Consider the following 14,160-nt stretch of genomic DNA (forward strand, 5'->3'; position numbering starts at 1 on the left):
AGTGTTTCACGACATTCATAAATATTAGCTAATTAGAAGAGATCAATTTTGTTCTTAATGAATTATTAAGAATATTTAATTAAAACAAGACAATGATAGCTCAAAGAAAAAAGAATTAAGAAAAGAATTGTAATTTGTATAATATACTTCAGGTATATTTCTCTGTTCATAATTATTTACAATGTTCATGTGTAAAGTAACAAAGTCTTATATATCTAATTCATATAGATAAAGTCATGTAGAAATCAAAATCATTTAGGACGTATTATTATTAATTAAGTTGTTTTGAAATGGTCATCAGTAAGTGTTGTATATATATGTCCTTCACTTGTAAGAAAATCAATTATATCATCAATGGTTGATAACATATTCTTTGATACTCGACTTTTAAGTATGTGTCTCTCAATTCCATTTTCACTACCGTTTTCTGCCTGAATAATCTTAAAAACTAATGTTTGTTCTTTTGTTAAACCACTAATAAGATTATCAGTTGTCATGACATCATCCGTTTGCATTGCATTAGAAGTGTCATGATTTGTATTGCTTAATTTCTCACTCTTTAACATAGCATATGTTACTTCTAATAAGTGATTAGTCAATTCATTTAAATCTGCTAGAGGCCACATTTTTAGTATTAATACATGCTTCTTATTATTTTGTTCACGTAAGTGTCCATACACTCGTACATAAGTATTTACTTTAAGCGTAGGTGCTACAGTTGTTTTTTCAGATTCCAACCAACGAAAAGCTGTAATACTACCTGTAATATGACAATCAATTATGAATACATATTATACTTTCTTTATATCTTCATATTACTGTACTAAATTATGAAAAATCTTTCAGGACCTTGTTACTACAGAAATATTTTATTTACAAAAAAAATATATTAAATACTGTTTACATATTTAAATTTAATTTATGTTCTATTTTTTAAATAATTTTATTTAAATTAAACTGTAAATAGAATACATAAACATTCATTACTTGTTTCATCTTCAATTTCGTAAGTTTCCTTAGTAGTGCCTTCTTCAATATGTCGCAAAATGCCAATGAAAGTGATAATATTAACAGACGATCCCCAAATTTTTAAATCGCTGTAAGAATTGTTTAAATGTTTAATCATAACAGGAACATTGTTTTGCACTCTTTGAACAGTTCCTTTACTTCCGCCAACGGAATTGCGACTGTCGTTAAAAAATCCACCCGGAACATTTTCCGTACTATCATTAAGGTTACTCCAGTTTGTTGACTGTAATTGATACGTGGATTATGAATTATTAGGAATACATAAAATTTCATATAAACTCAATACATGGATTACTATAAGTAACATTTACCATCGTAACATTAATTATTATGGTCTGTTCCTTAAACGAAAAATGTTATTTTGGATGTATACTGTCACTGTAGGTCATAATAGCTGTCCATCCAATTAAAAGTACTCCAGATTTGAAAGCTTGGACATTTATCATAACTGTGGTTGTGTCACAAATCTCTTACTATAAAACAGCATACAAACAAGAAATACCTGATAATATCTACAAGTCGAACATATAGCCAGAGAGGAAATTCCTCTCTGACTCTGATATAGCTACATATGTATGTGTTTATCATATACGATACACTATAGAGAATACAGTAGACTACATATAACAAACTATGTAACTTCTGCGCAATAGCTATGAACTCTGCTACGAAATTATAAGAATCATTTGATTTTTCTAGTTTTGAACAGTAATCGTGCCAATAATAATGATACAATTAAATAATTCTCAGTTTGTTACCACTTTGTTGATTATTGTGCAGAAACAATGTCAAAAATTTATCTACATGCCATGAATTTGAAATACATAATGCTCGATATAAAACATACAAAAGATACGGTAGATATCATAATTTTATTAACACAATATTGTTTAATATATTGATCATTAAGAAAATTTAATTACAAACAAAATAGAACAGAACTTTCATCATTTGAACGTTCTATTATACGAACACATTTCATATGTAAACAAATCATTTATAGATTTTGAACCTATAAATTTTAATATACATAACTGAATCGTATTTTATTTAATTATTTATAATTATTATTAATATTTATGTTCTATGTACTGCTCTATTATTCTAAAATGACCTTATCCGCAAACACCAATGTTCCTTGACTAGTTCGAATAATCGGGGTTCTATCATACGTCATGAATCGAAAGTAACATGGTAATATTCGATAACTATGAATGTGTAATAAAAAAAATGAAATTTAGTTTCATATAAATTTATTCAATTTATTAATTTCGTACATTTTAGTCAACTGATTATTTAAATTACATGATTAACAAGTAATAAATTTATTAATGTACAATGTAGAAGGCAAAGTACAAATAAGTAGCTTTGTCATAAAACAACTAAAAATAATATTTTTCTTTAAATTAATTTTGTGTTACTATTTGTGATACATTTTATTTATGATTTATACACATTTTTTAGACAGATATCTATTGTTTCCAGAACGAAAAATTTAAGTGAATTATAAAAATTTGCATTTTAAATGGATCTGTAACAACATTTAAAATATGTTAGAAATTATAAACTAATTTCAAAATATATACAGACGAAAATATCTGAAAAACATATAAGAAATGTTTTGTCTTTAAATTGTGTTTTCAACATCATAGTTTGCTACAAAGTAATAAAACATGTATTCATCTTGCGCTTTACAGAGACGACATTTCCACAACTATTTTGAAACATAATTTTATGGTAGTTGGTGAAATAATCTATAAAAAGAACATAACTATTTAACAGAGGAGTCTCTAAATTACCAAAGTTCACAGATTTGTCGCGATTGAAGTTACATATAGATTTTAATTTGTAATAAACAGTTCTGTTGGTATCTATAATTGGTTAGGACTAAGTAAAAATAATGTACACAATAAATGAATTAATTTTAAAAATTAGTAAATAGTTGGATGGATATTCTTTGTATAAGAATTTTCGTACATTTTCAGTTCTTTAAACTATTCAACAATTTCAGAGTGATTTGTGTTCGAGATTTCAGAGGTCCACAGCTTTGTCCTAGACTAGCTTGTCCGTATCTTATTATCGTTGCACGCACATCATCATCACTATCATTTAGTCCCGTATTTAGTTGATACTTTTCAAATTCAGTAAGCACCGAGTCTAAATTCTGAATCATTTCTGCAAGTAAATCTGAAGTATCTTTCCAACTCTGGAATCGTATAAAGAAAGTTTAAATTAGTAATAATTAAAAACAATATGAGTAATTAGTATGAAACTTCAGTGAGCATTCTTACATTATCGTTATCGTTCAATGAAAGCGATTCTATTTCCTTAATTAATTTTTTACTTTTCTTCTTCGAAGCTTGAGGTTGTAATCGAGTTGCATACATAGTACATATGGCACTAATAATTGCAAGAGATTCGCTACACGTGGATGCTCTCAACAGAAAATGTTTAAAGGATACTGGAATTTCTTTTTTAGGGATATCCATTGTCTGCAAGCATGGAGACGCTCGAAGCATTTTAATACATTCAAAGTCGGGATAACCTGTTTGAGATAGCGATTCCGCCAACAGAGCAATCATCTTCAACTGCCCAGAATAATGAGCTTCTCGTAACCTTTCCACCGCATCCATAGGAACCAATATTTTACACGGCCTATTCTTCTTTCCTTCTGATTCGAAAGCTTGCAGAGTCAAAGGTATTTGCTCACTATCTAACTGTTTCAATTCGCTAGATAGTCGACTTAAAAGCGATGAAGAATCCGGTGATGCACTTGCTGCTAAAATTTTCAGTATTAAATTCCTTGCCACAAGTAGTCTTAACATACATTCGCGTGTTTCGTTTTGCATCGTCGGATCTACTTCGTTTTCCGTCAATGGTTCCCATCCGCAAACAACCTGATCACATAAAACGTAGTAGCGCATTGAAATCTTAGGTTTCCATTACAAAATATTATATATTATAATCACTATTATTACCTTCAAATCGCGATTATCCCGCAAGGCATTCAAACGTACTGAATCTTCCTCAGGCTGAATATGCATACTATTTATAGTAGAGAACAGCGATGTAGGGCTGTCACACCAACTTAATTCCAAGAGCATTTTATCCATTGTAGTCATAACAAAATGGAAGGAATTCTCTAAACGCTCCCGCAACTCCACAAATTCTTGGATTTTTACAAAACTTCCATATTTATAGGCGAACGTTAGGTGATCTGCACTCTGGTTACATATTGGGATTAATACATAAGATTATAAATTAGGTTTGGAAAGAGTTCCTTGATTTTCCAAATTATATGCTACATTAATACATACATCTTTGCAGTTTGCGACGAAAAACTTATTGGAAATCTCTAAATTTGCAGAAGCCAAGAAAAGATGGCCAAGCGGAGCTAGCAGTGGAGCAAGTAAATGGCCCAAAGAGTCTAATTGAATATGTTTAACATCTAATAACGTAAAAATATGGTCTGCTGCACCTACTAATCCAGCCTCCAAATATATTCGCACAAGTAAAATTTTTATGTGAAAATTTGCAGGACTTGATAATAAACCGCGCTCTAATATTGACATGGCTCTACAAAAGTATTTTTTAGTTTTATTATGTAAATAGTAACTTGTCTAAATAAATTTTATTAGAAATATTATCACCTGTAGAGGTAAGATGCTTCATCGGTATTGCTCCACAGTTCATGCAGTAAATGTGTAGCTAAAAGTATGTAAGAATCCGCAGGGCAAAAATCTGTTGGTAATCTTTCCTGAATTGGGCACAACTCATTACCCTTTTCGTATAATTTACATAATCGTTCTACTAGTTGGTTTTGTTCATCTACGCATATGTTAGGGAAATGATGCAAACCACAGATACGACGTAGCTGTTCTAAATGAATATGTCTTTGCATTTGCTGCACAGTTACTGGAAATTCGTCTGGTTTAACACCTACATCCTTCTCTATCTAAAAGAGTGAAAGTATTTAAGTAATATATTGCAAATAGAAACAAAAGTCGAAAAGTAACATACTCCAAAATTTTACTACTTACTTTTTGAAGCAATTCCAACTTGCTCACTTGTGGTAACAAATTTAAGTACAGTCGTAAATCTTCAACTACACATTGTTTTTCTCCAAACTGTGAGAAATACTGATGCATTATATTCATTGGTTCAGCAGTGTTCTCAACGGTTCCTTTACTTTGAGTGCGTTTGAATAATTCGAACTTAGCCAAGTATGGAGACCTGACTTTTTTCTCTGACGTAGTTATAATCTTATCAAAGAATTCTAAACATTCTTCAGGTTTTTGAAATTTCAAAGCCGCAGAAAGATAATCTTTATAATATACCCAATTGTCTGTACTACTCATAATATACAAATACAATATATAATACCAGAGTATTATGTTTAGAAACTGTAACAATATATTGTACTCACTTTTCATTGATGAGTTCTTTATATGCATTTGCTGCTTCAGGAAAACGTTCCAACTTCAACAAAAGAGCTGCTTTCGCTTGAGAAATAGGTGAAAGATGCACTGCTAAAGGCCCAGATAAAACATTTAACATTTCTTCGCTTTTACCTTGAAGCTCCAATATCATTAAATACAGTTGGACTTCTTGTTCTGCTTCCATTTTACCCTCTTCAATTATCTTCATCACCTTGTTATCAAATTAATTCATTATTAAAACTATAATTAGTAACTTATTTATTGAAAGAATTTATTAATTTCAATATAATTTACAAACCATTCTCTCTGCTAAAGGTAAAATAACTGTCTTTGCTAATTTCTCTTCTGCATGTATGGCCTGCATAACTATGCTCATCACAGCCCAAAAATAATAAGGATTTTTTGGTTTTAGTTTGTATAAGTCAAGCGCTGTTAGTCGTTGTTTCGTGTAATCTCCAAGACGTACATATGACATAAAAAGATGAGTTAATAATTCCTCATTATTTGGATCTGCTTTAGTCGCAGCCTCGTATACTTCACTAATTTTGTTTGCTACAAACAACCATATCTAAAGTTATACTTTAATAATATATTTTTATAAACTCCATATTCTGAAAACTAATCAAGCTTACGTTGATGTATTTCTCTGTAACAAATGCTCATAACCTGTAGAGTAGAATCCTCACAGGGTATTTTTGAGCGTACTTTATCCATAATAACTTGACACTCATTTTCTTTACCCAATCGCAACAAGGCCAAAGCTTTGAGCATTTCGGCACATTGATTACTTGGCTGCTTCTTAAGCACCTTATCTGCCTCTTGCAGAGCTTTCTTATTGTTTCCATTATCCAACCAATCTGAAATGCGTAATACAATGATGTTACATAACCTCATCACCGGTTCAATATTTCCAGTAAATATTTACGAAGCTTGAAAAATCGAAGCATTTTATTAATGTCAAAAATATAAATAGCACACTTGCCATATATCCGACGTAATCGACGTTCGTTAACAATACTTTCCACATCGGCTTTAGACGCCATGATACTTTTTATGGTAATTTTAAATCAACAAACCGAAAGAGCAAACATTCCTTCGTCAAGTGCATTGTGATATCATAAGGCAAATTTACAATGAGTTATATACGTGACTCATGTTACGATCATATATGAAACCTGAAATTGTAACTACAAATATCTTTAATTTTTAAATTAATTGTTCCAAAGAAATGTTATATAATTGTAAATATATGTACACAAAATATATTTTTAATATATCCTGTATGAATTTATAAATCAAATGAATAAGTAGTCTTAACTTTAAAGTCTTGTTTATGTGAAACCCAAAATTCAGTTGCAAAACAAATTTTAATCATCTTTTTCTTCTGTAAAATTATTAAGCATAGAATTTGTTTTCATGAAACACTTCCAACTTTTGTTACTAAATCACAAGAAAACTTTTTTCACAAAACTGTAATTCTAGTTTCTTTCTGATACTAATTCTCGCGTTTCGACAGAATTGTTCAGAATAAATTCTATACCTTGGCGTTTCCATCAGTTTCCACGTATATTATTATATATAGTGTTTCTACAATTTTCCACGTATATCAAAGTTATTACTGCCACCTTGAAATATGTAAATAACTCTAAAAATCTCAATCTCAATCTCAATCACTATGAGGAGCCACATAACAGCAACCTTAAAATTCTATATGTATGCAGTTACTCTTCGATAAAAATATTCCATGTCAAAACTCAATAAATTCGCGCGGAAATTCTGTTTGATTTGGTGTACCTATCAATCTATCTGATTTTATTACATTACATCGTTTCGTGTAGGACAAATACTTAACAATTCTGTTAGCTTCTGAAAATTAAAATTAACTTAGCGAAAAGTAATCATGTGGTCATCAAATTTAGATACTAGTGCAAAGTTTGAAGGTGGCTTTTTAGACAATAGTCGAAAAGATGGGCAGGATGATACAAAATCGCGAAGAGCACAAACTATTGTCCCTGTTATGATAGGACATTTGCTTGCTACGTCTTCTACCGAAGAAACAAAATTTTGGGGCATTCCTGCGCGTATGTTTACGTTTCTTGGGATAGTACGAAATGTTGAAGAAACTGCGACAAAGATATCTTACGATGTTGAAGATCAAACAGGTTCGATTTGATAACTTTTATATTTTCTGTTGGTTTTATTGATATTATATGTATTGTTTTATGTATATACATAATATAATATAATTCAGGTACAATAATAGCACTGAAATGGTTAGAAGCGGATAAAAAAGCATCAGATATGACTATGCAGATGAATACTTACGTTCGCATTGTCGGTTTACTTCGAGAACAAAATGATAAACGACATGTTCTTATTTTGCGCATGTGGCCGCTACAAGACTTAAATGAGTTAACAAATCATATTCTCGAGGTTACTTATGCTACATTAAAAGCGGAAGCAATGGCTAAAAAGGGCAATGAGACAGAGGTTCGTCACAATGGTAGTACAATAGATAATGGACCGAGTGAAGATTCACCTTATTACGGAATGACAGGAGATCAAACTTTAGTTTATAAAATTATTCATGCCCAAAATAACACTGAATCTGGCATTGAAAGATCTGAAATTAAAAGTCAAGTACCAAAAAGAGTTTTGTCAGAGATAGATAATATATTAGATTTCTTAGTTTCTGAGGGTCACATATATACAACAAGTACAGATGATTACTTTAAGACAACTTAAGTTTATGTATTGTTATTGAAGATTATACGTTTCTTCATTCAATATGTCTCAGAATTTATTGAGCCATATAAGAAAGTTTGCATAAAATAGCAGACAGAGAATTTTGTAAAAGACAAAAATCTTTTTTTTTTCATAATAGTTATAGCAGTTTATACATTTTAGTCCATACACAATTATGATAAATGTATTGATTACATGTATTTATATTTATGTATGTTCGAATAATAAGTTAAGCAATAATGTGTATTTTGACGCAATTTTTTTTTTTGTTTGTTTTAAATAGACATTGTACACTTATTAGAATATTAAATATATTTTTTTAATTAAGAAATTTAAACATAAGAAATGATTTTTATTCCTATGAATCCTGGCTTTTTCTTACTTATTTCTAATAATATAATTTTCTATGAACAATGCATGATTACAATTAGATAATATAGTTTCTATATATTTTCTCTTTCATTTTACCTTCACTTATGGATATTTTTGAAATACTCTCTGTTTTCAGTGTATATCTGATATCATTTATATGGTGTGTACTTATTTACATATTAAGTGTGATGAACCTAACCTAACTAAACTAACCTTATCTCACTTAAAGTTATCAGGTTTGACAACATCGAATTGCACATGGTGAAATGAAAATACAATCGACGCTTGCAGGTGCGTTTTATTTCACTTGTATTACATTTGATTAATAACAAACAATTAAAAATGAGATATGCACAACTTATAATGGGACCAGCTGGCAGTGGAAAGGTATTTCTTTCTTTTTATATTTAAATACATAACTGAAAATTGCATGTGTGTAAATAATTACTAAATATAGAAATTAAATAAAAAATGTTTAAATCAATTAATAGTAGTAATATTGCAATGAATGTTATTTGTCATTTAAAAATATTTGACAATATAATAATAAATATTTTTTAACAGTCTACATACTGTACTGCCATGCAACAACATACAGCCAATGAGGGAAAAGTGATTGAAATAGTAAACTTAGATCCTGCAGCTGAATATTTTGATTATGAACCTTTAGTTGATATAAGGGAATTAATTCAACTGGATGATGCTATGGAGGATGATGAATTACGATTTGGACCAAATGGTGGTCTTGTATTTTGTATGGAGTAAGTGCATAAATTAACATTTCACGGTCATAGATACTATGAAGGTTGTATTTATTTCAAAATATTGTTTGTAGATACTTGTTGGAGAATTCAACATGGTTAGAAGAAAAATTAGGTGATGTGGACGATGATTATATTATTTTTGATTGTCCTGGGCAAATAGAATTATATACACATATGACAGTTATTCGCCAATTAATAACAGTATTACATAATCTCAATTTTCGTATATGTGGAATTTTTTTAGTGGATAGTCAGTTTATGGTTGATGGATCAAAATTTTTATCTGGTACAATGGCTGCTCTTAGCGTAATGATTAATTTAGAATTGCCACATATAAATATCCTTAGTAAAATGGATTTATTATCTAAAACTGCACGAAAACAATTAGATAAATACCTAGAGCCTGACCCGCACAGTTTATTAACGGATATGGAAAAAGATTCTTGGAATGAAAAATATAGAAATCTCACAGAGGCTATAGGAAGACTTATAGAAGACTACAGTCTTGTGCGTTTTTATCCATTAAACATAAAAGATGAAGAAAACATGGCGGATATTAAATTAACTATCGATAATATTATTCAGTATGGAGAAGATGCTGATGTTAAAATTAGAGATTTTGATGAGCCTGAGAATGATGATGCAGATGAAAATCTGTAAAATAATTCTATTTAATAAATTATTTTTATAAAATGCTCCTTCGTAATTCATTTTTTAGTATCTACGGGAAAGTAGGATTGAATGAAACAGATTTCATTAATTTAATTGTATTTAGCATAAGAAAATATCTGGACATTAAAATGATGGAACATTTACAATGCGGGTTTCACCGCTCCAAATGTGCATTCATCGTATTAAATACGAATAACAGACATCCAAAAGATAACGTAGAACCATGAGCGACAATAGCACTTCCTTCCCAACCTTCTTCTAAATGATCCGTATTTCTTGTTCCATATTTCGTTAAATTACATTTACATAATACTCTTTTTCTTTCTATTTGTTCTTGAGAATGTAATACTTTTTCTTTTATTATAGCTTTCACCGCTTCTGTTGTTTTCTGTTCTTTTGTTACCAGTTGTATTTTCTCGTCAATTTCTTCTTTCACTTGTTCTTTAGTTACGTCGCTATAATTACAAGAATAAAGTACGTTATCAACTAAAGTTCCATATTCGCTATAGTTTAATAGTTCGTAACGTTTTGTACTCTGTAAGTAAAAACGTGAAAATGATTATAATTATATTACACATATCTGAAATTTGTCTTAAATGTGTAATTTTAGCATAAAATTCATTTAATACTTTTTAAATATTATTACCTCGTCAAAGAAAATAATTGCATGCTTTGAAGATATAAAGCTGCAATTACCATAATTGGATAAAACTAAATCACAGTTTGGGCCACTTCCTATAGTTAATGTTTTATGAATCATAAAAAATGGTGGTTTAGGTTTATGATTTAAAGAAAACAGAGCTGCTCTTGCCATCATACGACAATTGATAGAGTGGTAATTTTCTCCATCTGTGTCAAGTATTTGTTCTAATCGTTGCAGTGCTAATGCTTCCAATACTGGTCTTTCAAGTAACTGTACACCTTCTTTTATGTCATAACCAAAATGTTTTGCACAATACTCAACACTACCATCATCTGTACAATTATTTTCATTTATATTTTCTTCTTCTACTTTTTCATTACAATTTGATTCATTACTTATTTCGTCCTTATTATTTTCCTCCTTTACGTCATTGTTCAGTTCACCATCATTTTCTATCTCCATCTGCTCATCTGATTTCTTAATTTCTGTGTATTCTACTTTAGGAGTTCTGCAATCATTACTTTCTGCGCTTTGCTTTTTAGTGTTTTTATTTACAGATCGCATAACAGTATCATGATAAAATCGTATAGGATCTAATTCTGGTGGATGCTCATATTGGAATTTCACAGAACATGGAACTTTTACTCTCGTTCGACCTTCTAACCTAACTTTTGTACGAAAAAGTGGGTTTGTTGTGCGTGCTTTACGCAAAAAATCCAGTTTTACAGCATGTTGATCTATACGTTGATTGGCATATTTATCCCAAAGTTTAATACGTTCTGTTACCCTGCAAGATGTCAATAAATTTTGGTCTATGAAGTGATTTGGGTGATTAGGGCACATCCATCTACCAATAGGAAATGCTGTAAGTGGAGGATCCAAGCAATCTTGATGAAAATACAATGGACAGTAATCGCATGCAATTAACGGTGCTTTTCTGCAACTACGTCCACATTCAAAGCACAAACGTGCTGGTAAAGGTACCATTAAATTACTGTCTAAGCAATGATTTCTTCCTGCTAATGAAAAAAGTATTATTTTTTCAAATACATACATAACAATCTCTTCTGTAAAGGAATCACATATACATACCATTAGTATTTCCACTTTGTTGTTTTCCTCTTCTACCGGAAACATAATCTACTTTATTACTACCAGGAAACATGATTGGTAATTGCAATTCTTTAGGCAGTTCAAACTCTCTAGGATTGACTAGAGATGCTGCCAACGCTAGCACCTCCAAAGCAGATTTCTTCTTATTTTTTTCATTGCCTTTGCTGTCCAAAAGGTTTCTTTTTGATGCACACCGACAAGCATAACACAACCATTCTCCATTAGGAATGTCTGCTGGATCAACTGCCGGATAACTATAAATTTTATTTGTCTATATAAATTTTGTTTTCGTTTAATTATACTCTTTTATTAATAAAAATTTTATTTAAAAATTTATAAGTATACTTACACCTCAGAACTAAAAAGGTGTTGTAGTATGAATAGCACCACATACCTTTGGAAGGTTTTCAGCTATTGATATCAGATATTGTTGTAGTTCTGAAGTGTAAAATGTATCAAATTTTCCACTAAAAGTTTTTAATTATCATCTACTTACTTAGGGTTCCCAGAGGAAACCCTGTGTGGCAAGTTTAAAGTCGGTATCCCTATCATAAAAGTAGTTGTCAGGTGAATGCGGATTTAATGAAGTATGTATGCTCTATCTCTTTTGTTCTATTACATTAAAAATTACGAAAAAAATTCATGAACTTTCTATCTAATAGCAGACACGACTGTGAATATTTTTCAAAGTTTTTACCACAAAATCGATTCTTAAAAGATTCCAGAAACTTAAAATTGCTGATGTTATATTGAATTTATCAGATGACCAAGTTTATATTATTATGATAGTGGCTATTAGATAGAATGTTCATGACTTTTTTCATAATTTTTAATTAAGCAGAACAGAAGAAATGGACCACACATACTTCATTAAAAGCGCATTCACTCAATAAGTACCTTTATGGTAGGGGTATCTACTTGTGACCTGCCACACAAGGGGCTGGTTTTCTTTGAGGACCCTATCAAAATGCGTGACCAAAAATCAATTGAACATTTTATCTGGCTATATACTTTGTTTAATCGTTGTACCCTGAAGTATCAGAGACTAAAAGCTGATCGTGTCTTGAAATGTATAAAATATATGTATGTTTGTAAGATAGGATCTGTAAATATCCAAGAACTTTGGAATAATAAATGTATAATCACTATTCAGTAACACGATCTATGATATTACTACTACGATGACTTGTTTGTTATTCGAAAAAGCCTTAAACTCACTGGCATTGTAAATGATACGATGCAGGGCATTTATCACAACATATAAGTTCTCCTCCATCTCTACAAGCATCGCAGATATCGCGATTATGACCTCGTCCACGTCTTTTAAAGTATGGGTGTTTCTTTTCTTCTTTGTCCTTCTTATTTTTTGCTGCCTTTGAATCCTCTGATACAGGCGGTGCTATAAGCGCTTGAATTTGCTAAAAATACGAGTATCAGAAAAAAAGTATCATTTCTTACAACTATACATTAAAAACACTTTTCTAGTTAGAATAATTCGTAATTTCTTATTACTTACTGGCATTAGACCTCCTATCATTGGAAAACCGTATTCTACGGTACCCATTTTGAAACAAATTTTTAGCTAGTGGAGGCCTGAAATTGTTTTTATTAATTTTTCTCTTACAATCACACAATATTTATTTGATTAGGAACAACAGATCTACCCCCACTTTCTATTTTTCATATCTAAGTTGGTTATGTTTAAAATATAGATGAAGAAGATACTAGATACGCGGCCTTTATTTGAAATATTATAGATTACATTGTATCTAAATGCCGACAAAATGCAAATTACATATATTTACCCCACATCTACTGTTGTATTGGCCGCTGCTAGAAAGAAGTCACCAGAGTCGACATAGGAGCAGAAAAGTATCAGACCTGCAACCAACATGGAAGGAGTATGGGACTGATCGGTGTTAAGTATACATTATTTTACGATTGGTCGTACCACAGACGAGGGATAGAAGTAGACCAATCACCATACAGGGTTTCGTGTCGCACGATCTGAAATACCGACATTGCTAAAAATCAGCGGTTCTTTTTGCGTCTTCTACTCGAATAAACCAACCAATTGGTGAACTAGATCACAACACAAACACAGATTTAAGTCTCTGCCCCATATGGTGATTGGTCTACTCGTATACCACAGACAAGGTAGGAGTAGAGTCTACTCCTATGCCTCGTTGGTTCTGTTTCCTGCTAAAGATGACGTAGGGCACCGACGAGATATATATAAAGACTGCCAGCCCCCGTGTTAAACTGCGAGTCTCAAAGTGGGTGCCAGGTGGGTGCTGGGATCGGTCGGTAACGGCTCCAATGTCGAGATACTCTCGTCGGTTGTGGAACTAAGAACGTGGAACTATCACTGATCTCAAATACC

At 31.0% G+C, this 14,160-nt stretch overlaps 5 protein-coding genes across 12 annotated transcripts; 2 read left to right on the plus strand and 3 right to left on the minus strand.

The window, feature by feature from the left end:
• Window positions 1-127: 127 nt before the first annotated feature.
• On the minus strand, window positions 128-1,600 carry LOC143365411 (replication protein A 32 kDa subunit-like). 2 transcript variants are annotated; one of them, XM_076805565.1, is made up of 3 exons: window positions 1,335-1,600; window positions 988-1,252; window positions 128-760 (listed from the first exon to the last, which is right to left on the minus strand). In XM_076805565.1, exons 1-3 carry the CDS (start codon window positions 1,341-1,343, stop codon window positions 276-278), a joined length of 759 nt encoding a protein of 252 aa, XP_076661680.1. In that variant the 5' UTR covers window positions 1,344-1,600; the 3' UTR covers window positions 128-275. The 2 variants fall into 2 exon arrangements, with proteins under 2 accessions (XP_076661680.1, XP_076661681.1); XM_076805566.1 differs by having other exon boundaries at window positions 1,341-1,599.
• Window positions 1,601-2,265: 665 nt separating this feature from the next.
• On the minus strand, window positions 2,266-8,765 carry Psidin (phagocyte signaling impaired). Of its 2 annotated transcripts, none has more exons than XM_076805541.1 (11): window positions 8,682-8,765; window positions 6,451-6,655; window positions 6,101-6,325; window positions 5,767-6,020; window positions 5,456-5,679; window positions 5,070-5,379; window positions 4,680-4,984; window positions 4,347-4,605; window positions 4,008-4,253; window positions 3,321-3,926; window positions 2,266-3,235 (listed from the first exon to the last, which is right to left on the minus strand). In XM_076805541.1, exons 2-11 carry the CDS (start codon window positions 6,509-6,511, stop codon window positions 3,011-3,013), a joined length of 2,715 nt encoding a protein of 904 aa, XP_076661656.1. In that variant the 5' UTR covers window positions 6,512-6,655; window positions 8,682-8,765; the 3' UTR covers window positions 2,266-3,010. The 2 variants fall into 2 exon arrangements, with proteins under 2 accessions (XP_076661656.1, XP_076661657.1); XM_076805542.1 differs by having other exon boundaries at window positions 6,451-6,643; window positions 8,682-8,742.
• LOC143365412 (replication protein A 32 kDa subunit) lies at window positions 6,844-8,706 on the plus strand. Its single transcript, XM_076805567.1, has 2 exons — window positions 6,844-7,630; window positions 7,720-8,706. The coding sequence occupies exons 1-2, from the start codon at window positions 7,369-7,371 to the stop codon at window positions 8,211-8,213; spliced, it is 756 nt and encodes a 251-aa protein (XP_076661682.1). The 5' UTR covers window positions 6,844-7,368; the 3' UTR covers window positions 8,214-8,706.
• Window positions 7,837-10,096, plus strand: LOC143365410 (GPN-loop GTPase 3). Its single transcript, XM_076805564.1, has 4 exons — window positions 7,837-7,958; window positions 8,822-8,972; window positions 9,150-9,346; window positions 9,421-10,096. Exons 2-4 carry the CDS (start codon window positions 8,928-8,930, stop codon window positions 10,007-10,009), a joined length of 831 nt encoding a protein of 276 aa, XP_076661679.1. The 5' UTR covers window positions 7,837-7,958; window positions 8,822-8,927; the 3' UTR covers window positions 10,010-10,096.
• A 4-nt stretch (window positions 10,097-10,100) lies between these two features.
• LOC143365408 (PHD finger protein 12) lies at window positions 10,101-13,712 on the minus strand. 6 transcript variants are annotated; one of them, XM_076805556.1, is made up of 6 exons: window positions 13,583-13,712; window positions 13,294-13,370; window positions 12,996-13,195; window positions 11,757-12,031; window positions 10,668-11,683; window positions 10,101-10,556 (listed from the first exon to the last, which is right to left on the minus strand). In XM_076805556.1, the coding sequence occupies exons 2-6, from the start codon at window positions 13,339-13,341 to the stop codon at window positions 10,176-10,178; spliced, it is 1,920 nt and encodes a 639-aa protein (XP_076661671.1). In that variant the 5' UTR covers window positions 13,342-13,370; window positions 13,583-13,712; the 3' UTR covers window positions 10,101-10,175. The 6 variants fall into 6 exon arrangements, with proteins under 6 accessions (XP_076661671.1, XP_076661673.1, XP_076661672.1 ...); XM_076805558.1 differs by lacking the exon at window positions 13,583-13,712 and adding an exon at window positions 13,448-13,574; XM_076805557.1 differs by lacking the exon at window positions 13,583-13,712 and adding an exon at window positions 13,442-13,574.
• Window positions 13,713-14,160: the final 448 nt, after the last annotated feature.

This window comes from Halictus rubicundus, chromosome 2, assembly GCF_050948215.1.
Source record: "Halictus rubicundus isolate RS-2024b chromosome 2, iyHalRubi1_principal, whole genome shotgun sequence".
Classification (NCBI taxonomy): domain Eukaryota; kingdom Metazoa; phylum Arthropoda; class Insecta; order Hymenoptera; family Halictidae; genus Halictus; species Halictus rubicundus.

What these genes read in the sequence shown, in the direction of transcription:
- LOC143365411 (XM_076805565.1), bottom strand. An exon ending in CGAAATTGAAGATGAAACAA is followed by an intron (nt 761 to 987) that starts GTAATGAATGTT and finishes GTCATATTACAG; the next exon opens with GTAGTATTACAGCTTTTCGT.
- Psidin (XM_076805541.1), bottom strand. Translation starts at nt 6,511, where the DNA reads ATGGCGTCTAAAGCCGATGTGGAAAGTATTGTTAACGAACGTCGATTA. An exon ending in TCGTCGCAAACTGCAAAGAT is followed by an intron (nt 4,254 to 4,346) that starts GTATGTATTAAT and finishes ATATGTAACCAG; the next exon opens with AGTGCAGATCACCTAACGTT. An exon ending in CATTGAACGATAACGATAAT is followed by an intron (nt 3,236 to 3,320) that starts GTAAGAATGCTC and finishes ATACGATTCCAG; the next exon opens with AGTTGGAAAGATACTTCAGA.
- LOC143365412 (XM_076805567.1), top strand. Translation starts at nt 7,369, where the DNA reads ATGTGGTCATCAAATTTAGATACTAGTGCAAAGTTTGAAGGTGGCTTT. An exon ending in CGATGTTGAAGATCAAACAG is followed by an intron (nt 7,631 to 7,719) that starts GTTCGATTTGAT and finishes AATATAATTCAG; the next exon opens with GTACAATAATAGCACTGAAA.
- LOC143365410 (XM_076805564.1), top strand. Translation starts at nt 8,928, where the DNA reads ATGAGATATGCACAACTTATAATGGGACCAGCTGGCAGTGGAAAG. An exon ending in GACCAGCTGGCAGTGGAAAG is followed by an intron (nt 8,973 to 9,149) that starts GTATTTCTTTCT and finishes ATTTTTTAACAG; the next exon opens with TCTACATACTGTACTGCCAT. An exon ending in GGTCTTGTATTTTGTATGGA is followed by an intron (nt 9,347 to 9,420) that starts GTAAGTGCATAA and finishes TATTGTTTGTAG; the next exon opens with ATACTTGTTGGAGAATTCAA.
- LOC143365408 (XM_076805556.1), bottom strand. Translation starts at nt 13,341, where the DNA reads ATGGGTACCGTAGAATACGGTTTTCCAATGATAGGAGGTCTAATGCCA. An exon ending in TCGTATCATTTACAATGCCA is followed by an intron (nt 12,032 to 12,995) that starts GTGAGTTTAAGG and finishes TAAAATTTATAG; the next exon opens with TTATCCGGCAGTTGATCCAG. An exon ending in ACAAAGTGGAAATACTAATG is followed by an intron (nt 11,684 to 11,756) that starts GTATGTATATGT and finishes TTTTTTCATTAG; the next exon opens with CAGGAAGAAATCATTGCTTA.